Genomic DNA, 23,215 nt, shown 5'->3' on the forward strand with positions numbered 1-23,215 from the left:
CTCATAAACTGTGACGCTTGTAAATTGGGACTGGGTACATGGATTTCCTTAGTTTAAGTTGGCAAATCTGACTTTTATTATAATAAGATGGTTATAAGTACTCGACTTTATTTTTTTTTAACAGCTAAGGATTAGCAAGGTATTTTTCATCATTCCTTGGCTTCCCCTTTAGCAAAGTAGGACAGTCAGCTACTGTGTAGCAAACCAAACAAATTCTTTCTAAAGATCATTTTTTCACTGATGCTTTGAATCAAGATTCATTGTCTTAGAATGAAACAGGTCATTTGCGTAGCTTAAGTCATTTCAATAATCTCTGACAACATGGCTCCTATATATCTATGTCCAAGCAAAAAAAATTCTGCAGTTTCAGGAAAAAAATTTTTTTGGACAGGTGCAGTTGAATGCAATTAACTTAAAAGCTTTGTTTGGAGACTTTGACCTAGTCACTTCCTGTTAATTTTCAGCACTTTTTCCTGGCTCATTCAATGTATATACATTTGTACCTAGAAAATATACACAGATCATCTTTAGCATGCATGCTAATGATGCTGTAAACAACTTTTAGACTTTTATATTTGAATCTGGTGTTATCCCGACTCTTGGAAGAGCAGTTTAAGTCCACAAAAACTTGTTCATTGTGCCAGCTCTTTCTGAAAGCTCTATTTACAGCATCTGTTACTTGAATAGATGTGTCTTAGAAGCCCATTTGCTCACATCTGAGTTTGGTATCTGCTACTATTCTTTAAAGCCCAGGCTTCACCTTAACAGATCTAATATACTAGGGCATTAAAAACATCTTTCTTGTTAAAGTACCACTTCCTGTAGGTACAAATGCATTACCAAAAAACTCACCTAGTCAGTTCAGTTTTTTTAGAGCAGTGAATTTTCACTAGGGCAGGTAATCAGCTTTCTCTTCCTCCCCCTTGGATCTTAAATTCCTAGCCCAGTTCAGGTACTTTTTTTCTTTTTTTTTTTTAAACAGTAAGCATAGTCTTTATTGTGCATGTTTCAGTGGTTCAAAAATGCTTATTTCTTTAGTCTTTCACACTGGAACTGAGATTCTGATACTCAGAAAACACTAAGTCACTTTATTCCTTTTTTTGTTCTCATTTAGTGATGTTTAACTGTTACTGATTCTTAGAGCAAACTTAGCACATTACAGAAACTAATGTTAACTGGTTATTTCTTGAGTGACAACATGCAGTAGAAAACTAGGTCTTCTTTCCAAGAATTGCCCAATATGCTGAATGATCTGAAGTAGAACATTTGTAGTTGCTTGTATGAGATCCTCTTAAAATTTAGGCTCTTCACATCCTTTATTAGATGTAGCAAATAACTAAATCATACTAAACCAGCTGATGTTGAACAAATACTTTTATTTACAGGAGCATATGTGTGACAGTTCTGAAATAAAAAATGGAACAGATCTATTTTCAGTTTTCAGTCTGGTTTAGATAAAGTCTCCAGAGTGACTGATTTCTTACTTGATGTTCTAATATAGAGATCAAGTCTGTGGCAAAGCTATAATAATCCAGTAATTTGGTACCATTCTCTGACTTGGAAACCACATACTACATTTTAGTCTCTTCGTACATAGAAGATATTGTATCCGAGTTCAATCATACCCCCAATAAGCAGAGCCCACAAAGGGATAAATACATAGGCTAGTTTCATGGTAGTAAATCGTTGCAGTTTAGCACAGAGGGCAAGGCAGAAGGCTAATTTAAGTAGCATTGCGATGAGATACCAAACTTTTTTCTTGATGTTTTGGGAGCCATTGCGAGGGTCAAAGCCAGACTTGCAACGTCCAGCCATTTTTACAATTAACATAACTAGAAGAATAGTGTCAAATATCCAGACTGGAATAAAAATGAGGAACCAGTTCCACGGTGCTTTCTCATCCAACTTTAGCACCAACATGATCAGGAAGAGTAACGTGAAAAGCCATGTCAGTAGTACTCTCTGCGCCAGGGACATTCTCATTTAAACAGCTTTGAAAGGAAGTCTTTCAATGGTCAGCAACAACCTAACAAAAAAAGGGGGGGGGTGGGAAGAAAGAGTTAAGGAATATGTATAATGATTGTATAGCAATATTTTTTCAAAGAGCCTGATTTCTTGTTTTTGCTTTCCCACCTCTTCTACCTCACCTACATTCTCTATTTTCTAGTAGTTCTTTTATAACCCCCTTTTCAGTGATGGACTCTGTTCTGGTCCTGCCACCATTAACTGAGAGTGCCTTAGGTCAGTTGTATAAACTGCCTCTTACTCTGAGTTTATTCTGTGAAACAAATGATGCTTTAATCCTAAAGTAGCTGCCAAATTAATTTAGGGGTTTTGCATGCTGAGAATAGATTCAGATCCATTTTTCTCCAGTACTGAGGCACCCATGTTAGCTTCATTGTCTAGTATTAAGTAACAAAATTCTCTCTAAATGAATAATCACAGTAAAACATAAACTAACAAGTGCAAGTAACAAACCAGCCGACTGATCCTGCAAACTGCAGAGCTGCAGCTGAAATGACCCAGTCTGAAACTGAGCCAGTAAGCTCTACTACCACTTTGTCAAGCAGCAATCTTAAAATACTAAAACCATGGATATTGCCTATAGGGACAACTGTTTGATGACAAGCACTTAAGAGTATGCAGATATTTGGACTTGATTTATTGACTTGATAGTGTATTTTTCTTCATGATTACATAGAAATTTAAACAAAAACAGGTGTATCTGCCATTACAGTCATAAACATTAGTTTTCATATTGCTAACTTATTTATCAGACTTATACCACTGTGTCTGCCAGAAGACTTTCATAGCCAGTGTTAAATACCAATTTTAAAGCAGCAGTGGGAAGAACTAAGATTTTCCTTAAAACTTCATGATACAGAGATTGATAATTAATTATATACCAGTTAGGCAGTGCTAAAATAAAGTTTCTTATTCAAACAACTAGTTTAAATATTAGAGATTTAGAAATTCAATAAAAATTACTTTTAGAATATGGCTATTCCTCACTTGAAACAAACTGAACTTTGATTTGTTCCAGATGACAAAATGTTTAAGCTAGTTTGGAACACAGCCTTTCACTTACAGAATCTAGAATACGCCACATCAAAAGCTAAAACTTTATCTGTGAGCAACAACTTCACCCTACTTCCACTCTGTCAAGGCTTTCTGAAAAGAGTATTGGAATCTATTGCTTAAAAACAACAAAATATGTCTGATTCCACCAAGTGACAAGTCCTTGTGTTTGAGTATCTTAAGTAAAAGAAATATGTCACTTTTCCTTTGCAAGATGTGATGGTTTATCACTCTCACTGTAATCCTATAAAAAACAAAGGTACATCGGGCAAAGAGAGCCTATGTAATAACTGGGAATTCAGGAAAGTAAAGCTGAGGACTGTGACTGAAAATACAGGAACATTTAAGACAGACCTGAAAGAAGCAGAGATGATGCCTTCTGAAAACAATGTGGAAGTACAAATTGCCTCTCGGTGTTTCTGCTCAGAGTGGTACTTTTCTGAGGGTAGTTTAAACTAGCCTATTTCCTTTTCCACTGAAGTTTACTTGGAGTATAGTTAAATGATACAACAGAGAAAAGCTAGTGATTCACTGTTGCCAAACTATTCCCCGGACTCCCACACCAGGAACTGAATTTGGGCTGCCTCAGTGAAAACAAAGAATCCTCATCACCAGGCCTGCTGCTTCCCTTTTCTCTCCTCAGTGCTCCCCGCTGCAAGCCGCTGCTGTTCCCGCTGCGTTACTGCCACTGCTTGCAAGATCGTGTTTTAAGCCTGTCCAACACACTAACCAAGCACAAAACTATTAGCACTTATTTCTTTTTAACTGGGCCACTTTTCTGCCAAGCTAGCAAGCTGAACTGACTTAGTGCTCAGATAAGCACTGGAGCAAGAAGCAGGGATGGGGAGCTGTTATCTGTTTGGTGCCACTGACCTGCTAGGTCATCTCCACTGTATTGCCAGGGTATTCAAGGCTGCAGTTAGGAGATGACCTACTATATCACAGCTAGGGGATAATAGCTTTATATGCCACCAGAACTATCTCACAACAGAAATGTGTTCCTTGATACATACGTAGTTCATCAGACCTACTTTTTTGTTCAGTCTGGGTCTGAAGTTTGAGTGGATTGGATTTAGTGGTATTGGGGATTCTCTTTTGGTAAAGATCCAGCTCAGCCTAAAATAATCTAAATTGGGGTTATTGCCAGTGCATTCCCTTCCTTGTGTTAGCATCGATGCCTGTGCGACCCCAGAGCAGTCCAGTTAATAGAGCTGAACTAGTGGAAAAAAAAAAATTAAAATGTGGTTTTGTAGACTTTTTTTTTTTTTTTAAATCTTTTGCTGTCTCAGTTCTGCTCAGATTGCCAAAGGGGCTGATGAAAGCCAGTTATTGGTGGAACTGGGGGAACACCATTCTTAGGGAAGGAGGGAAGCTGAGCCGTGACACTCAACATAGGAGTTAAGTAAACTGAAAAATTTGGAGGAAGTTTAGAGTATTGCACTTTTTTCATTATAAGAACATACTCAAAATATGCAGCAGATACAGATGATGATGGAACAACTACTATGATCCCTTTAAGTATTTCCAGCATTCAGAAGTGCAAGTTTGTGGCTAAACAAGATGGTAGTGATCTGAAACTATGCTTCAACATTCCTTTTATGAAGATATTTTGGAAAACCAGATCTAGAAATCATTGCTGCTGATGCTACAAGAAGGAGAATCTCTCATTAGCAAACTGGAGAAAGCAGAAACCAAAGAAACTGACTGGAAACTTGTGCCTGAGCAGAAGAAAGGAATTCAACACTGTTAGAAGTATCGGGTTATCAGATACTCAAAGAAGGTGCTATCAACTGTCTCTGGAGGAAAAGAACAGAAAGCTGCTGAAGATGTATTAGACAGGGCTACTCCCTTTGAAGGCTGCTCACTTCATTTAGGAAAACAGAAAAACTTCATGTTCAGAACCACTTACTAACACACTTTTAAAAAGCACAGACAGAAGATTCAGCACGGGACATTATACTACCATTCCTTGGTCTAATTAGTCTTAATCTAATTCTTCAATCTAACTGCAAGATTGGAGAGGATTACAAAACGATCAGGCAAGGTTCCATTCAATTTCAGAGACTTTTTGGATGAAAGTTGAAAAAATTCCAAACGTACTTTTGAGATACAAAAAAGCCCTATGAATCATACAAGCAAAGGAAGTTACAGTCCCACAAGTAAAGGAAGATGCAAAAAAATCTAAAAAATAACAAGTGTATAGCTGACATAATAGTGAAGGCTTTGATTATGTGGAGCATTCACCCACCTTTCACTAAGAGAGTATCTGCAAATCCTCGCCTATAGACTAGCTACCCCAACAAGACAGTTAACACTGAAAAAAAGAATACAAATATAGTACACAAGTCTAAACTTACTCTTCTGTGAAAACACTGAACCAACGTCAAAGGCAAAAAGTGTGTAAGAGCCAAAACAAAAAAGCTCTCAACTGCTTATAGGAGTCTGTATAATTAGAAGGAAGTGAAAGTTTTCAGTAATGAGAAACATTATATAAATAGCATTACTGACCTTGGTGGGATGATCTGCATAATTAGAATATTGCAGTAATTAATTATATCCTGTTTAGAGGGAAAAAATAAAGAGAAGGGAGGCTGAAATATACCATTTGGGTCAAAAGTAATGATAACACAGACCTATGAATTTAAATGTCCATCTTGAATGTTGCCTAATAAAGATCAGGAAAGGATATTACAGAGAAGTCAAATTAAATAGCACTCTAACTTGATTTAATGAAGTTTTAAAGCTGATTCAATAAGCATTTGAGTAACTGAACACCTAGAAAGAAATACTGTTGTCCTGTTTTAAAAAAAAGCATTTACGTTATTCTGGTATGAATATGGGCTAGGTGTTCATAAATTTTCCTTGCAATTGGTGCAGCCTTAGTTCAGGTAGTCTATGTGGATTTAATAATGTAAAAAAACCCAAACTCCACAATCCCCCTCCCTGGAGTACTTCCACCGCTTTCCATGAGACAGGAGTTGAGCTGAGCTGTTTGAGTCTTTTACGACTGCTGCATTTGGCTGAGAAACAAATTCAGAAACTACTCGGAGGAAGAGAGCGAGGCGGCTGGCAAACGAAGAGCAGAAATGAAAAGCGTCAGCCGAACACAGCCGGAAAGCCTCATGGCGGAGCGATTAACCTCTCGCTCTCGTTTGAAGGGGATGTGCTGCTTCCGACGAAGACCTGCCCGGTCTTGCTGGGTGCAGCTCACCGCTGCCCGGGGCACCCGCGGGCCGGCGCCGAGCTGGGGGCGCCCCACCGCTGCCGCCCCCAGCGCTCGGCCCCTTCCGGCGGGCCCAGCGGCCCGAGCGGGCCCGGCCCGGGATCCCGGGGGGACCCTCCCTCCCGCCAGCCCCACACCTACCCCAGGGGCTCAGGCCGCCCTGCGCAGCCGCAGCCGCCGCCGCTGCCCCCGCACGGACCCGCCGCCACCGCCGCCGCGCGCAGGGTCGCGGCTCATCCCCCTCCAGCCCGGGGACGTGGGGCCGGCGCGCAGGGTGACGAGGCGGCGGAGCTCTCGCGGCGCAGGAAACCCACCGCCTTCCTCCCCTCCCCCCACCCCGGGCCGTGCGATTGGCCGGCGGCGGGCGCACATCCTACCGCGCCCCGCTGTCACTGGTCAGCGGCGACGCCGCTCAAGCAAATCCCCGCCCCCCGCTCAGCTCCTCGGTCTTGCCACGCCCATCGCGCCGGGCCTCGGCCGTTGAAGCCTTTGAGGCCGCCCCCTTCCTTTCGGCCGCCCATTCGCGCAGGAGGCTGTCTGTCACGCCGGCCACGCCCACTGCACCGCGCGCTGCCCGTCAGGCGCAGCCCCACCTGCCTGCCACTCTCGTTGGACAAAGCCGCCGCCAATCAAGCGGTAGCCCCTCCCCCTCCCGTCCGGGGGGCGGGGCGGCCGCATCCACCCGCCGCCGAGGGGGAGGGGGCAGGGTGGCTAACGCACCGCCCGTCAGCCCGCCCCGGCTCGGTGGCGCGCGCCGGTGCGGGTGGCGTGCTGTTGCTGCCGCTGCTGAGGCGCGCGCGCGCGCATCCCTCCTCCTTTCCCTCCTTTCCCTCCCCCCCAGCTGTTGCCTCGCGCGCGCCCGCCGCCTCCTCGCAGTCTCGCGCTCCGCCGGCTGCTGTTGTCTGCGGCGCGCGCTGCCTCGCTCCGCTGCCGCCTCGCCGCGGCGCCGGGCAACCGGTAAGGTCGGGATCCCCCCGCCGCTGCGGGGCCCAACTTCCCCACCCGGCCGGGGAAGGGGCGACGAACTCGGCGGCGGGAGCCGGGGGGGGGCGGCAGGGGGGGTGAGGTGTCTTCGGCCGCGGGGCTGTGGGGCCGCGGCCGGGCGCGAGGCGGGGGCGGCCGTTGGCGGCGGGGGGCGGCGCGGCACGCGCATCCCGGCGGAGCGGCGCGGAGCGGAGCGGCTCGGCGCGGCGCCCGGCGGCTGCCCGCCCGCGCTGGGGCAGCCTCCCCGGACGGAGCGCCGCGGCGCCCCGCGCAGCCCCGCGCAGCCCGGCGGGGAGCCGCCGCCGCGCCCCTCCGCGGGAAGAGCCTCGCGGGCGGCGGGAGGCGGGCGAGGCCCGCGGCCTCCCCGGCCGCATCCCGCCTCGTGCGGCGGTTCCCGCCGCGGCTCCGCGCCGCTCCGGGCAGCCGGGCGGGCTGAGGAGCCTCCCGCCGCCGCCGCCGCGCTGGCCGCTGCCCGGCAAGTTCGGCGGGCTGGTGGGCATCCAGCTGCGTTTCCAGGGCTGGAGCTGCGGGCTGGTGCTGTGTGTTGTACCTGTCTGCCAAGCCTGGCCGCTGCTGTAACTCCCCTTTTCCTGGTGTGTTGCTTTAATGCGTCTGTCAGGCGATGGAACTTGTTTCTTCTCCTTTCCTTTAAAGGCCCTAAATATCAGCATCCTCACCTTCATCTCTGACCTCATCTCCATCCGTGTTCCTTTTTGTGTTTTCCATGCCTTCCTCCTCCTTTGGTCCTCTCTTTCTGTTCTTTCTATCTTTAGCCCATTTCTTCCATTCCCAAACTAACCTAGTGACAGCCTCTCTGCAGTTTACCTGTTTTGCTTGGCTTTCAATTAGGGAAACTAAATGTTAGGCTGCTTCCACTGTGAATTAATTTTTTTCCTGTCATCTGCACTTCCCTGAAAATGCTCTGGTATCTTTTCTATGAGAAATGGAGGAGGGGGAGAAGGGAGAAGGAACGGGGCTGGGGTGAGGGAAGGATTACAAAATAGTAAAACCGTGCAGGTGCTTCCTTCTTTTACTTTTGCTCTTCTTATTCCCTGAGTTCATATAACCCTGGTGTATTACAGTTAATTATGTTTTAGTCCGTGTTCTCAGGCTTTGTGCTTGGAACTTTGGTTTTTATTGTTTTTATATGTTGTTGGTCACTTGAAAAGCAGTGATGTTGAGTCTTGCATTTTGTTCCAAATTTGCCAGTCTTGCCCATCTGTAATATGATTAACTGGGAAAAGTAATTAATTGAAAAATCCGACTTGTTGAAAGTACTTTAATTAATGTTCTGAAATTGTTTTTGATGGAACATTCCTATAGAAAATACAGCTGATTTAAAAATTTTGACCCACTGATTTTCTCTTACAGGAATGAGACTAAATACAGTGTGTCATCAGTAACTTGCCCACTTATTTCTTCTTGTCGATGGTGATAAACAGATGACGGTATCTGTTTTACCAGAGAGAGCTGCCTTACTTGAAATAACCTGTTAATCCTAGTATCTTTAGCTACAGTTAGAGTGACCACTCTAGAGTAAGTGGCAAAATGGTATATTCCTGTTATGTTTTACAGGACATTAATGCTTGACATGAGAAGCTTTTCTGTTGTGGAGGTTGGAGTGTAAAAGAGTTTTGTGACTAAATCTCTGGATTTATAAATAGCTATATGTATTTGACTATTTCTGTAGCTCCGAAGGTTGGTGATGTTATTTGATTTGTTGCTTTATTTGTGACTCCCTGGAAAGAATAATCCTCTTCTGAGAAGTCTTATTTTTGTTTCACTAAGATGTTCAGGATCTGATGTACATATGCGCCTCATACTTCTGTCAGTTTTGACTTTTTTTTTTCCCTAGAGCCCTCCTTTACAGTATTTGCAAACAGTTTTTAGTTCTGAAAGGAAAGGCTGAGAATGATACTTGGAATGGATACATTTAAGGTCCTGGTCACCATTTGAAGTTGAACGTTCATGCAGCTGAATTTCCTGTTGTATGTTTTGGGGCCAACTTTTTTTTTTTAATTCTGAATATAAATATTATAAAGGATAAAATATGAGCCTGAGTTATCTGAACAAGAATTTGAAAATCTAGTTACTTTAATCCAATGTTTGTAGTAGACTTTTTTCCCCTTTTGTATTATGTGGAATGTGATACAAAAATAAATTGTCAGTAAGTCTGTGAACTCCATGGAACACTTCAACTATTCCAGTACTGGATTTCTCCCAAAGCAGAATTAGCTCATCTCATTTCAAAAAGTTGTCCCCAGCTGTATCCATAGCTACCTAATATTAGTATGGTTTCAGTGCAAACTCAGAATTCTGTAAGCTTTGAAATAGAAAGCAGGATATTGATGCTGTATTAGAAGGAATATATCCATGTATTAACAAGACAGTCAGTTTTGTTTGAGGAGGTTAATTAGGCAGCGTGGGGTGGAGCAGTTGGAGCTGAACAATGCTGTTCCTGTAATAGCTGGCAGGGGTCACTGGAAAGCAACGGACATTATTTCTTTCCCAATTTTCCGAAGTTACATATACTGTCTTCCCATACTTTTCCTAAATATTGTATCATCCTGCTTATTTATACTAGAACTTTTCTGAAGCATATCATAATATAGTTTCTTGTCCGTTTCTCAGGATCTTTGTGAGTGAGGATAAAGACATTCGAAAGTATTTTAGCTTCTTTGAGGAAGTTCTTTGGATAATAAAAGGCATGCCCTACACATTCATGGCCTAACAGCGTATATGAATTTCTAGCTAGGTGTACTAAGGCCACAAAGCCTGTACAATTACTTTTTTTTTTTTTTTAAACCTACACAGCCGCAAATTTTTATAAAACTTTTGACAGAGACTCAAATTAATATTTGCATAGAAGAAAAGCAGTTATAACGCAGTCCCTTATCCATTCAGAAAGAGAGCAGCTACTGCCCAGTCATTGCATGCATAACTCTGAACCATCAGGGTGCACACTGCTGCTTGCCCACTTGGTAGTACTGGTGGGAGGCAGGAAAAAGCTCAGGGTCCTGGGAAAGGAAGAGACGGACTATAGGGAGCCATAGAACACTGGTAAGTCTGGTAGAAAGCCAGACTTAATACTTCTGTCTGCGGAACAAAATGTAGACCTGTTTTTTGTCATGTTTTTTGTTTTAAAAAGGAAACAAAACAAAAGTCTTTTAGGATACCTCTACTGAAGGTATTGTTCCTTCTGCCAATTCAAGGACAACTGACTACTATTTAAGATTGGTTTTTGGCATAAAAAAGAGGAGACTTTAAAAGTTTTAAACTTCGTTTTCTCCCTTCTGTTTACTGTCCTATTGTTCTTATCCATAAAGGTGCTTCTCACTGGTACAGAGGAAGCATGTAACTATTTGAAGGAATTATCCTCAAATTTTCCTCAAACTTTTGAGGAAAAAAAAAAAAAAATTTCCTGTAAGGGAAAAAAGGTTTAATAGTAGATAGGGATATAATATATTGTTATGTAATGTTTGGGTATGCTTTACATGTAATCATAGACGACTTCCAGAAGTCCCCACCAAGCTAAATTTTTCTATTTGATCCAATCCCATCTCAGAACAGGGCCAGCTGTAAAGTTAGAGCAAACAAATGTGTATATAGAGATATCAATTATTTTATCAGTAAATTTGGGAATGTAGGTTATCTTTGTGAGATTTTTTTTTTCAGTGGGGAAGGATGTCAGACAGTTCATAGAAGGTTTTTTTTGTTTTTCTTGCATGTAAATTAAGTGTAAGGTTCCTCCCCCCCCCCCCATTTCATTTTTACTGAGAATACTCTTCAAATGAAACACATAGTGCTAGTCTTTATTTTATTCTTGGATCATTTGAGGTGGTCTTGGGACATATCCCAAAAAAGCAAGATGACACATTTCCTGGAATGAGTCTAAGCACTGGATTGAACTTCTACTTGCAAATGAATTTATGGTTCTTGTTCTAAAAAAAAAAAAAAAAAAAAAAAAAAAAAAAAAAAATTGCAAGGTGGGAGAAGAAGTTAAAGGCATATAACATCAAATTTGAAGTCACGCATGCCTTGCCTGTTGGATGTTGGCCAGCACCAGATGCTTTTTGGAGTTAAGTCGTCGGCAGATGCAATATAATACACTCTTCGTGTTCAGCTGTCTTAGGGACAGTTTGTTCTATGCTTGCCATGTTGCTTGTACTCTTTCCTTTTTATTTGGTACCAGTCACTGTGGGGTCAGGTTAGGTAGACTGTGTGACCAAATATGTCTTGGTGATCTCTTAGGAGTTTTTTAATTTTATTTTATCTTTTTTTTATGCTGGGTCATGAAGCTTGAGATTCCTTAAGCTGTATCTGTGTGTGTTTTTTCTTTTCTTCTTATTGTTATTATATGTTTAAATAGCTGTTTTCTTTTTGAGTCTGAGTAAAATCTTGGCTTCAGTGACTTCCTGTGGTAATGAGTTCGACAATCTAATTATGTGTTGTAATATAATATTTCTCTGTTTAAAGGATAGCAAAGCCAAACTTTTAGCTTATTCAGTTAATGAATGAAGTCCCCTGTGTTATGAGAAGCTATTATTCTGTTCTATTTACTATATTTTCTACTTTATGAAGTCTTATTTAATTTTTTAATTCCTTATTTTTCTGTTCGTATTGGCCTGTCTTAACAGGAGGGTTTTTCAAGTGTATAATAATTCATACCCCTTCTTGGAATTCCACCCTCCCCCAATTTTTAAATATTATTCTTCAGATGAAGTACACACATTTCAGGTCAGATTGCGTGACCAATTAATAGAATGGTATTGCAATATTTCCTTTGTCATTCCTCATTTATTCAGATACCTCGTGCTCGACTGTAGTATATTGAACAGAAGAGTTCACTGAGTTGCTGAGTTTCCTTTCCTGGTTTGTGATATCTGATTTTACAGCCCTGTGTGGTATAAGCAGTTCATTTTTTTCCCCTTCTTCTAGATATCATTTGCATTTTTGATATTGCATTCTGTTTATGTGGACTATTTGCTGTTAAAGTTCACCCATCTTCTTAAGTTTTGCTAATGTAAGATCAATTGTCATCTGGAAATATTACTACATCAATGTTCCTTTTTCTTACTGATATATAATAAATAAATACAGTGAACATTGCTGGACCTACTTACAGAAACTTGAGGTTTGGAATAATAGGGCAGAACTCATTTCACATAATTTAGGGACTTGACATAGGTAGTAGGTCATAAAAATTCTGGGCTACTGGTTTAAATAGGAGGAGAGAGGAAACACTTTGAATTAGTCTTGATTAACTCTATACAGTTAACAGAGCAATGGGTACTTCTGAAGGCCTGTAGGTGGGATCAAGGGTGTGGATCCAGGACGGTCCACTTCAGTCAGGGCTGCCTCACTGCTGGCACTGACATTAATGCTTGTCTTGGTCTACAGTAAACAGATCCATGGAGCTAATTCAGATGACAACTACACATTTAGTAATGGTAGTAAGTTCCTGGAAGCTGTTTCTTGTGTGATGGGTTCCAGCATTGGTTAAAAGAGGGATGACAGCTTGTGACTGGGGAGAGAGGGGGGCTATGTTGATACCAGTTTAGAATGGTTTAAACAGTTGGGTAACCTCGCAAGGCCACACTAACTTTATTCTTTGGCTATGTGTGTACCTTCAGTGCCTTTAGTGGGTGGTCTCTGCTGAAGTTCCCTCTTCAGAGCTCTGGGAACCAGCAAGAAATGTGAGGCATCTCCATTTATTTGTAATTTAACATTAGCTGTCTTCTGAGGGCCTGATGAAGCAGTGGGGTCAAGGATGTCCGTATCTGTCTTTCTCATAAAAATCCAATGGTCAGAATACTTAAAAAGTTGGAGGTCCTGATTTCTAGGTGCTCTCATCCTGAGTGGCCTGAGTTTTAAATCTCCAGAATGAGCTAGCCACTAGGCCGTTTATATACTGGATGAAATACTCGGGGTCTACCTCTGGCACTGCAGTGCAGTCAGATATGTGAAAGACAGGGAGACATAAAGAGAGCAGATCAGAAAAATTTAATCCAGATGTAGCCTTGGGATTAGGACACATCTATGTGAAGGAGAGCTGGGGATCCAAAACCAGTTCCCAAGATTTTGCAAGCACTTCGCCTCAGGCTGTAATTGAACAGAAGACCTAGGAGGCAAGCTGTCTGTGATTTAGTAGCTTTTAGGCACCTGAGTAGGCAATAAATAGGCCATTTTATTCAGAGAGGATGCTGCTATTAGTCTTTATATTATCAAACAACTAGCCTATTGCAATAAAGAATGTTGACCTCAAAATTTTAATTTTCTAGCAGTTTTTTAATCAATGGCAATGTTTACTTTTCACAAATTGCAGTATATTTCTTTAGAAGTGTTTGACCCCCTTCTGAAGACATTGAAAGTCTGTGTGCTTTGTCACTTGCTCTTGTTTAGCAGTTAGTTTGACATGTTCAAAAGTACCAGTAGACTAAGATGTAATCTTCCTTTGCAGAAACTGTACTGATTAGACCCTATCAGATAATTTTTCAGGTATAAAGGTGTTCTGTTTTTAGTGATTGTTTTGAGGAGCTTGCCAGATATACATGTAAGACTTGTCACCCTGTAATTCCTTGCTTGGATCACTCCAGAACCTATATACATACATATATATATTTAGGCTTAGCACTTGCTACTGTGTTCATGCAGAATAGTGGCTGCTATAAGGAGCTGCAGCTTTTTTTGACAGCTCAGCCACTTCATGCCTAAGCTGCTTCAAAAACTTGCTGGATAACTATTTGTAGAACATGATGCAAAGTTAGTCATTTAAAAGTGGTTTTCAACTTCCTGAATGTACTCATCGAGAAGCCACAGCTCTGCTATGCTTTGCCTGGTGACTGATAAACACTAAGACGTTGTTATATTATGATAATCTAGATAGATATTTTCAGTGAGTAAGATTTATTATTGTAGAAAATTACTGCTGTATTTAATATCACGAGGACAAGGAAAGGAGCACTGCATTTTATTTCAAGATGGCCACTATATATAGGTTTTTCTTCTTTTTGAGTCCTTGTTAAAAAGAATGTGCATATGAATGGAAAATGTAGTATTCCATTATGTTTTTTGAAAAATTGTATTAATAAAGTCAATATAGTTCTACGAGCAGATATATATGTTTAATATTTTAGGGTTTTTTATTATAAAATTGTAAATGTGTTTAATGGGATATGTATGTATGTGTGCGGTATCTCAGTACAGAAAACAGGGATAAAAAAGCAGAATTTGAGATCCAACCATATACAATACTGTATTTTATTTAATTTTTTAATATTCAACATTTTAAGAAATGTCATAACTTGTAGATCCAGCATGCTGACAGCAATTGCTGCATTTGGTTTGATGGGAATTTTGTAACTAACATCTCTTACAAAAGATAAGGGGCAAGGTTAAATTGATTATAATCACCTTTAAGGGCTTGAATTTTCTCCACTTCATTAACTGGTAGAATATGTTTAAACATTAAGAGCATTTTACTAATTAATACACACTGCAGCATGCTCAGGAGTAAATTATGAGAGATGTAGAATGCTGGACTTCTCAGTACAGAGTCCTTCTCCATCATTTTTACAAATAAGGTAACTATGAAATCGTGACATTTCAGATGGAGCCATGAGCAGAAAGCAGTTATATAACAAAACTAAGAAATTTGCACAGGTCTCAAGGCTAAAGGCATAGAATCCAGAAATGGCTACACTAGTTGCAACAACTGCGCTCAGTGTTCTTTCCCAGAACCAGGAATAAACCTCAGAAATTATGATACTCAACATTTTGCTACTATTTCACAGACAGTTGTGTAATTCATTGGCAAAATGAGTACTCTTTAGCGGACACTTGTGATACTCTCTTGCTATTTTTGTCCTTCAAATATTGGAGTTTATACTGTGGAACTGAAGATGGTCAAACCAAGTTGTCTTTCCATCAAAACTTGGAAAGTGATCCTCACTGCACACTTTGTGCCACAGCTGTAACTGTGCTATCTGCTTTGGAGGTGAAGTGATAAAGAGTATGAACTTTTATGAAAAAATAAATAGTGACAGGAATGCAATCAGAACCCATGTTTCTTGTCTGTGAGCAAAAAACAGCAGCCTGAGAGATTATCAGTTTTTCAATATGTGATATCTTACCTAAGGCACAGGCAGTTATAGACATGCTGGCAAATGTCTGTGTCATATGTGACATTTGGCAAGACTGTGTTTATACATAGCAGTGATTGATATACAGTATAGCAGCCAGCATGGGGTCTGATTCACATTTTATTGTTGCTAGTTTTGGTCTGAAAAACCCTTCAAACCAGCCAAACAACAGAATGCCCAAGACAATTATCTAAGGATGCTCAACTTTGTCTTCCCTTTTTGTTTTATATTTTTATTTTTTCCTAAGAAAGAGTGAAGAACAAGGTTTGAGAATTCATTCCTCTCTTTCATGAACAGTGTATTGCAGAATGCTAGTATCTAAGTTTAGCAAACTTATTGCTGCTGTTTGGGGAAAGCAAGTATGTTAATTCCATTTTATTTACAAACTATCATGGCCTTGGATTGCAAGACGGCAGCTTGGGGGGTCTTGGCTGGCTGACATGGCAACATGAGTACTTTTAATTCTGGCTGCTGGATATGGTCCTTAGGTTTGTAGTATCTGATATGTTTTTTTCATTGGTTCAGAAAAACATGATAAAATTTCCACTGAAAGGTGTGAACCCAGGAATGACAAGTTTCTCATTTGCTTGTATACAATTTGCAATTCTGAAATGCTGTTTTTAGAACAGCACTGCATAGATAAAGTACTTGAGCAGAACACTGAGTGCATTATATTGTATTTGATGTTCCTTTATAAAAGGGAAGTATAGGTTTAATGGTTTATGATAATACACATGAAATGAATGTGTCATTTGAGACTACTGTAAGGGCTTAATCCTCTTCTCGGTGATAGCAGTGGCAAAACTCCCATAGACTTGAATGGAGGAATTAAGACCCTGGGTAAATTTTGCATTGATGCATTTTTTTTGCATTGATATTTTTATTGGTTTGTTTTTGCATGAGTCAAGAAGCTTTTCAGTCAATAGTGGGTGCATAATGTGACTAAGCTCTTTATTGAGTTTATTGAAAATTAAGTTAAAAGATCAAATAATGATAACAATTCAATGATAATAACTTTTATTTTGATGTTGAACCTGGAAAGTAAAGAAAGAGTGAGGTTTTTTTTCTTATTAAGGTTATTTTCTAGCTTCAGAGTAGCAGGAATCTTGTTTTACTTTTAAGTGAGTTCTTATGATACAAATGTTGCTAGGAAAGTAGTAGTTTAGGTAGTAGGTTTTACCATTCTGATTCATTGTCTCTTTTCTTCTGACTCTTTGTACAGGGAAATCTTAGTGAAATTGTGGCTGTGATTGTGAAATTGTAATATGGAGGATCTAACGTAAAAGTGAAATAGGTCTGTTGTGGAAGGCAGTTGATACAGAGTTCTAGTTTTTTTCATAGCTTTAAGTAGTAATATTTTAACAGCTGTCTTTAGTGTGTTGCTGTGAGAAGTTTTCCTGCTGAAAGAGTAAAACAGCATTTCAAAAACCATTCATGACAAATATCACTTCTCTGCAATTTTACTGTTAATGACATTTAGTAAACATGGCAACTTCCTCATTCTATAATCATAATGAGTTGAGAAGGACCTTCAAGTCTTGCTCAACAGTTGGATGATATCCTGGCCATCCAGGTTACGATTGTTGTAAAAGAAATAGGTTCCTTGAAATACTTAGTGATTCACAGTGCTTACAGGCAAGAAAAGCAAGTAATTGCCATGTTTCCTTGTCTATGCTGCATTTTTTTTAATGATATCCTTTTGCTAGTTGACACTGCTTAGTCTTCTATATTTCTCCAAAAATTATCAGTGAACTTTTTTTTATCTTTGTCAATCTGAGGAACACAGTCTTATTCTGAACTGCTGTCAGAGTTCAAAATTATTTTCTGTAGGCTGTAGTTTAGAAATACAACCATTTTGTCTGACTTGGGTCTCTAAAACATTCTGTATGTAAGTAAAATTGTAAAACGTAATTTAAATTTATTTGAATGTGTTGTAGTATCTAATTGTTTATTACACAATAAGCACTGTTTACTGCTTCACTGAGTGTTTAAATACCTGAAGACTCTTAAATACAGATTTTGGTAGCTTTTGAAAAATTGCTCATTTGATTGCAGGGTGTAGTTTATGCCTATTTAAATTAGAATGTGACTGTGCTATGATATGAGGAAAAACAACTCTTCTGAATAGGAATCACCACAACCAGGTGGTCATCTATTTTTAGCTTTAAGGAAGTAATGCATTTTTGATCAAAAACTGTTGCTTGTTATTCATCATATGAACTGTGAGTTTCATAGAATTGTAGTGACTGGTCTGTTAGATGCTGTAGTGATGTTTTGATCAAGCTGATGTATTTGGATGCTCTGTCTAAGCTCTGAAAGTTGGGAGTATCATCTTTAGTATTGCACTTAAGTCTCCAGTTACTTACTTACCTTGCTGTAGTTACTATGCAAAGAACACTATATAACTGAGGACGAGGATGGCACAATTGAATGCAAAAGCTGGTCCTTGCCTCAAATGCATGTATTTGAGGTACAATATGAAAAAAAAAAAAAAAAGGGCTGGGTGCAGAGAGGATGGGTGGAGAAGAGGGCAGAAGAATAGGTAGTGCTCTGTTGTGCTTGTGGATGTATATCATCTGTTTTGACTCATTCATTTTATCCATTTTTAAGATACCAATGTACCTTAGAGCCCAACTTGTACGGTCCTGAGTTCAGGGTTGATATTGATACAAATTGTCAGCTGAATAAAATATTGATTTGTGATGAATGTGAAGAGTTCTGAAACTGTTGCAATACAGAGTTTCCTGTCTAGGTGCTGGATGAGTTGTGCGTAGCCATACAGAATCAGAGCCAAGGCTGCAGCTTACATATCTTAAATTTTCATGATCCATTTCTTATCCAGCTTACTTAGCTTCAGGCCAAATGTGTCAAACTCATTAAGCTGTCTCTAAAAATCAAAAAAAGCCAAACAAACTCCAATCCCTGCAAGCAGAAGCATAGTCTAGAAATAATAAAAGTGAATCTTCTTGCCTTTCATTTCAGTTCTATCTCAAAAATTGTTGTGTATCTCTTAAACAAATCATGTGGTATGTCCTTGTAAAGGTTTCTTTACTCAGCACACCAAACTCTTAAACTCTTTTGAGACATCAATCCTATGATTTTATGATACTTCCTTTTAAAAGCATCTTCACTGTGTTTGTGTATTGTGGCATTCATAATGCCTTAAATAACACCTAAAGATAATCTACATGGAGGGTCTACTGTACAGACACCATGGGTAATCTAAATAACAAATTTGGTGATAGAAATCAAAGAAATGAATATCAAACCTCTTCATTATACTTGGTTTATAATTTTGTGATGTAACTTTTCTCTAGACAAAGGGTTTTTGATTGGCTTTGAGAACTACTGCAAAAAAAGATGGCTGCCTTTAAAAATGACTTGTCCAGTTTCAGCCATGTATGAGCAAGCTGGAAGTCTTGGATTCATAAATTACTATTGGTTTCCTGAAGATCATTGACCGTGTAGAGTAAAAGATGAAGTTAATGCATCTGTTGAGGGAAAGGTTTCTGTGCAAGTTTTAACAGTTCTTTGATAATGAATTCCTGCTACCTTTTTCTCATCCTGTTATTAAGGGATGTGGTAGGAAGCAGGGTATATTGTATGTGGGAGGGGAGGCCGGGTGAGGAGAAATGAGAAGGAATTCAAGATGCTCCAGGATGATGAGGTCACGGGGAGGGGAAGACAAGGGCAGAGTGTCATTAAAATTGATACGGAGTTCTTCCTACCGGAGTTGTTCCCTGAGCAGTGGAAGTGCTTTAATTGTACCTGTACAATTGCAGACCACATTATATGTGGAGATTATGTATGTCTAAGGATTTTACATTGCTTTCAGGCTATAGTTCAGTATAGTAAACCTTTTTAAATTTTTTTGCTTAAAACATGTTTACAAACAAGGAAATCCTATTTTAAGCTTTGTATAAGGTGAAAAAGAAGGGTAAGCAATCTATGTAGTATGCAGAGTTATATAAAAGTCTCTGTTGGGCTGTATGTTTTACCTGATAGAAAGAAATATTATTTTATAAGTAATTATTGTGCTAATGAATTATTAATCTCTGATAGTTGTTCTCAGTTAAACTGCTACCGTTATCAGGAACAAACGGGTCAGAAAGAATCATAAATCTGGACACAGCCATGGTTGCCAGCTTTAACTAACTTGCTGTAGCTTACACAATGATATTAACAGTGGAAAAATTGCAGTGTTGATTGGCTCAGCTGCAGCAGAAGTCAGTATTTCTGAAGTTGGTTAATGACTGTCTGTGCTGTGACAGAGACGTTTCTTTCTGTGTTTTAATTTTTTGTTGTTGGGTAAGTTGTATAGGCAAATTGGAGTTATACTATTTATAATCTTAAACATAGTTTCTTTTGGGCATTTGATCATATATGAGTGTTTTGGGGTTTTTTTTTTTTGAAAAAGCTTTGTTAAACAGAGGATAATGCGTTGCCTTTTGTTTCTTAGATATCCTCAGAAGCTTGTATTAAAATCAATCTATTTGTTAAATGTTTATAATATAGTGTAAATAATGCATGTTTAAACTTGCAAAATATGATGTCTTTAAAATAATTCACTGTGTAAAAGAGGAGTACATCTATACAGAAATCGAGGAAGACTGAATATTATTAATAGGCATCAGTGCAGAACTGAATCTTTAAGAAAGTCTTCATTTTGTTCCAAAAATGCCTTGGAAGGTCAGAATGTTGACAGGGCTCTTACGGAGAGAGAGTCATTTGTGGTTTTCTTACAAACAGCTGTTGTGATCAAGTAATCTGATCTCTGCATAACATGATTGAAAAAAAATCTCATACTTTTTCTCACAGCTTAAATTTTTTTTTTTGAAGAAAAGCTTTTTTTGGAGGGAGAACTCTCAAAGTTCTCAGTGCTAGAGAATGTATAATAAAGTGTCTTAAATTATTCCAATGCTTAGACATTTCATAAAGAGGTTTATTTTATTTTTAATCTGTTGTGCAGTTTCATTTTCCATGTGTAGGGCATTATATATTTTTCTTCTGTGATGAAGGACTCTCAAATTTCTTTTCTTCTATGTGCAAATACTGTAAACACATCTCTTAATCTTCTCTTAGCATTCTTAAATGCTAAGCATTAAGCTTAGCAAATGCCCTGGCATTCTTAAACTTTTTTGTAAGATATAGGAAGGATTAGGATATTATGTGAGGCTGAAAACTTTATTTTTTTTTAAACAACTAACGTGCTAATGTTAAAAGAGCGAAGGTAGTATGGTATGCCCCGCTGACTTTTTTTTTTTTATCAGAGATTGAGTATGGAGTATTTGTTTTTCTCTCTATATATAATTTAAAGGAAATCAGTGATGAAAGAATATTAAAGACAATATATTCAGATTTGTTGGCAAATACTTTAACATTATCTTTTTAAATTCCTCCTTCTTTCCTCCCCCTGGTCCCTCCCCATGAAAATGAATAGTTTGAAATTTAGGCACTAAAATAATTTAAGAATGTAGTGTTTTTAATCTCCTGATATCTGAAGTGATGTAATTGTGAAATAACCTTATAAATGTTTGGGTTAGGTTTCAATGATAAGGCATTCATATTTGAAAGAACTTGCATATCATAAAATGTCCAGAAAGGATTCTGTAAGTCTCGCCTAATATTTCCTTTCATTTTACAGACTATTCTGTATAAGAGAATATATGTAGTATAATTGTTTTGCTCTTCCATGAAAGGGTAAAAACTTACTGAAAGAGTGCTTTGCTTTAAAAATAAAAAATAAAAAAATCTAAATCTAGAGTTTTCTCTTTTATGGCCTTTTTCTGTAAACTTAGCCAAACTCTGGCTCACTGGTGACATGGAACAAAACTTTTAAAGTTAGTTTTCAAGGGAGGAACGTTTTAACATAGGTTATAAGCTACAATCGGATATTATTAGTTTTAATGTGAAAAAACTACTACTACTACTACTACTACTACTACTACTACTACTGTTATTTCAAAAAAACAAAACAAACATATCATTATGCCTTGCTTATCTCATTTTGATTTAGTTTTAATCTACTGTTTTAGTGAGAGAGTATTAATTTTGTAATTAATAGAGTTCTAGAACTGATTTTTTTCTCCAAAAACGTCTAATAATCTGTATGAAACTTTTCTTCTTGGATTTTATAACAGATTTATATTGTTTTCAGAATACTATTCTGTGGCAATAACTAGAGGTTGATTCATTGTCCAAAAATGCAAAAAAAAGAAGGGAAAGGCTGCATGTAATGCAACTCTCATGAGGCACTAGTTATGAAACAGCAAAGCTTAGTCTGTCTGCCACTTTAGGCTTTACTGGGAACGATGGAGAAAATAGCAGCTGATTGATAGGTTTTGTTTTCGTAGGGGAAAAAACACCAAACTATTACTGAAATAATAATGAGGCAAGGCTTAACATAAGTATAGCTTTTCAGCAATTTCCAGGTAGGCCTTCTTATGGAAGGTGGAAGTAAAGTTTTGTCTTTTTCTGTTAACAGCCTAAAATGACTGTGTGAATTCAGTGGAATAAATGGCGTCCAAAGTAACTGATGCTATAGTCTGGTACCAGAAAAAGGTAAGCTTTCCAGTTGTTATGGGTGGCGACTGCTAAAAAAAATGGTGGAGGAAAAGAGTGGGCTTACTGGGGTTTATGTATAAAATGTATATAGCTATAAAATACCACTGTATTATTGGGTAGCATAGTATGAGAGTTAGTAGCTTCAAATTTTTATTCCAAAACTAGGTAAGTAGTTAGTAACTGTATCTTATGGAATTGAATAGCTGTTGGTGTATTTTGAAAACTCCTCACCCCTTTGGCTACTTGTTTTGAGAGAAAATGAAAGAAACTTTCTTTCTCAATGAAATGTTGACTGATAAACTTGTGTGCAGGAGAATGTTGTTTGTATAGTGCATACATGACTCCTTGTGTTTCAGTGTTTTCCAAACTTGACTGGAAGAAAAGCAGAAGGCAAGGTATAAAGTTAAGAATTAAAACATATTTTTCTGTCAGTATCTAATCCAAATACAAAGTGGAGTCCTAATACGGTGTGGAGTTTTTAATGGTTGAAGCTGATTAAAAAAAATAAATAAATACTGGGGGCGTGGGGGGGGAAAGAAGAGAAAGGTCTCATTTGGAGATCCACAGTTACAATCTCTCCTGATACTGTATCTTTTGAGTCACATTTGTGCATAGAAAAGTTGTTGTCTTTTTCTACTTTACTATTTTGGCAGATTCAAATTTTCCTGACGTTAGTATTGCAGTTTGCTTATTCAGTTAAATTGCATTTAAAAAGCTGAGCAATTTGCTAAATTTTGAGGTTTCTTTGCTGCTTTACTAAAATATAAAGAAGGCTTATTTTATTTTATTTATTTCGCTCCATGATTTAGATTCACTTTTAATCAATTATTGTTTTCCTTGTTCTTTTTGAGAATGTGCAGCCTTTTTTGAGAGTGTGCAGCCTGTCCTTATGAGAGGATGAAAGCAGTCTTCAAACCAAAAGAATTCAGTTAACTTCTAGTTTAAACAACAGCTAATTTCCAAAACTATAACAACACCAGTATGCTGTGCAGAGATCTTTTTAGTTGTGAATTAAAAATGCAGTTGAAAAAGAAGAAAAATGAATTTTGCTGACTAAATTTACACTGAACATTCAAATAGGTATTGAAAATTTGAAAATTATTAAGAGTTTAATGAAGACAATTTGTTTTGTTGTTTTTATACTCTTTTCTCTGGACCTTCCCCCATTCAAGCTTTTCAAAAAAGTATTTTTGAAATATATATAATAGGAAGATTAAAGGACAGC

General features: G+C 38.8%; 1 protein-coding gene and 1 non-coding gene across 2 annotated transcripts in view; one reads left to right on the forward strand and one right to left on the reverse strand.

The window, feature by feature from the left end:
- Positions 1 to 1,983: 1,983 nt before the first annotated feature.
- On the reverse strand, positions 1,984 to 6,597 carry LOC106485689 (uncharacterized). The gene is made up of 3 exons (XR_010887156.1): positions 6,443 to 6,597; positions 5,587 to 5,636; positions 1,984 to 2,026 (listed from the first exon to the last, which is right to left on the reverse strand). It is a non-coding gene; the product is annotated as an uncharacterized protein (transcript).
- A 582-nt stretch (positions 6,598 to 7,179) lies between these two features.
- The window catches only part of PHTF2 (putative homeodomain transcription factor 2), a 73,571-nt gene continuing 57,535 nt past the window's right edge, over positions 7,180 to 23,215 (forward strand). Inside the window, exons 1-2 of the mRNA XM_067316826.1 lie at positions 7,180 to 7,258; positions 21,911 to 21,987. Of these exons, the coding sequence (XP_067172927.1) occupies positions 21,943 to 21,987 (45 nt within the window). The 5' untranslated portion in view covers positions 7,180 to 7,258; positions 21,911 to 21,942. The remainder of the gene's footprint in view (positions 7,259 to 21,910; positions 21,988 to 23,215) is intronic.

This window comes from Apteryx mantelli, chromosome 1, assembly GCF_036417845.1.
Source record: "Apteryx mantelli isolate bAptMan1 chromosome 1, bAptMan1.hap1, whole genome shotgun sequence".
Taxonomy (NCBI): domain Eukaryota; kingdom Metazoa; phylum Chordata; class Aves; order Apterygiformes; family Apterygidae; genus Apteryx; species Apteryx mantelli.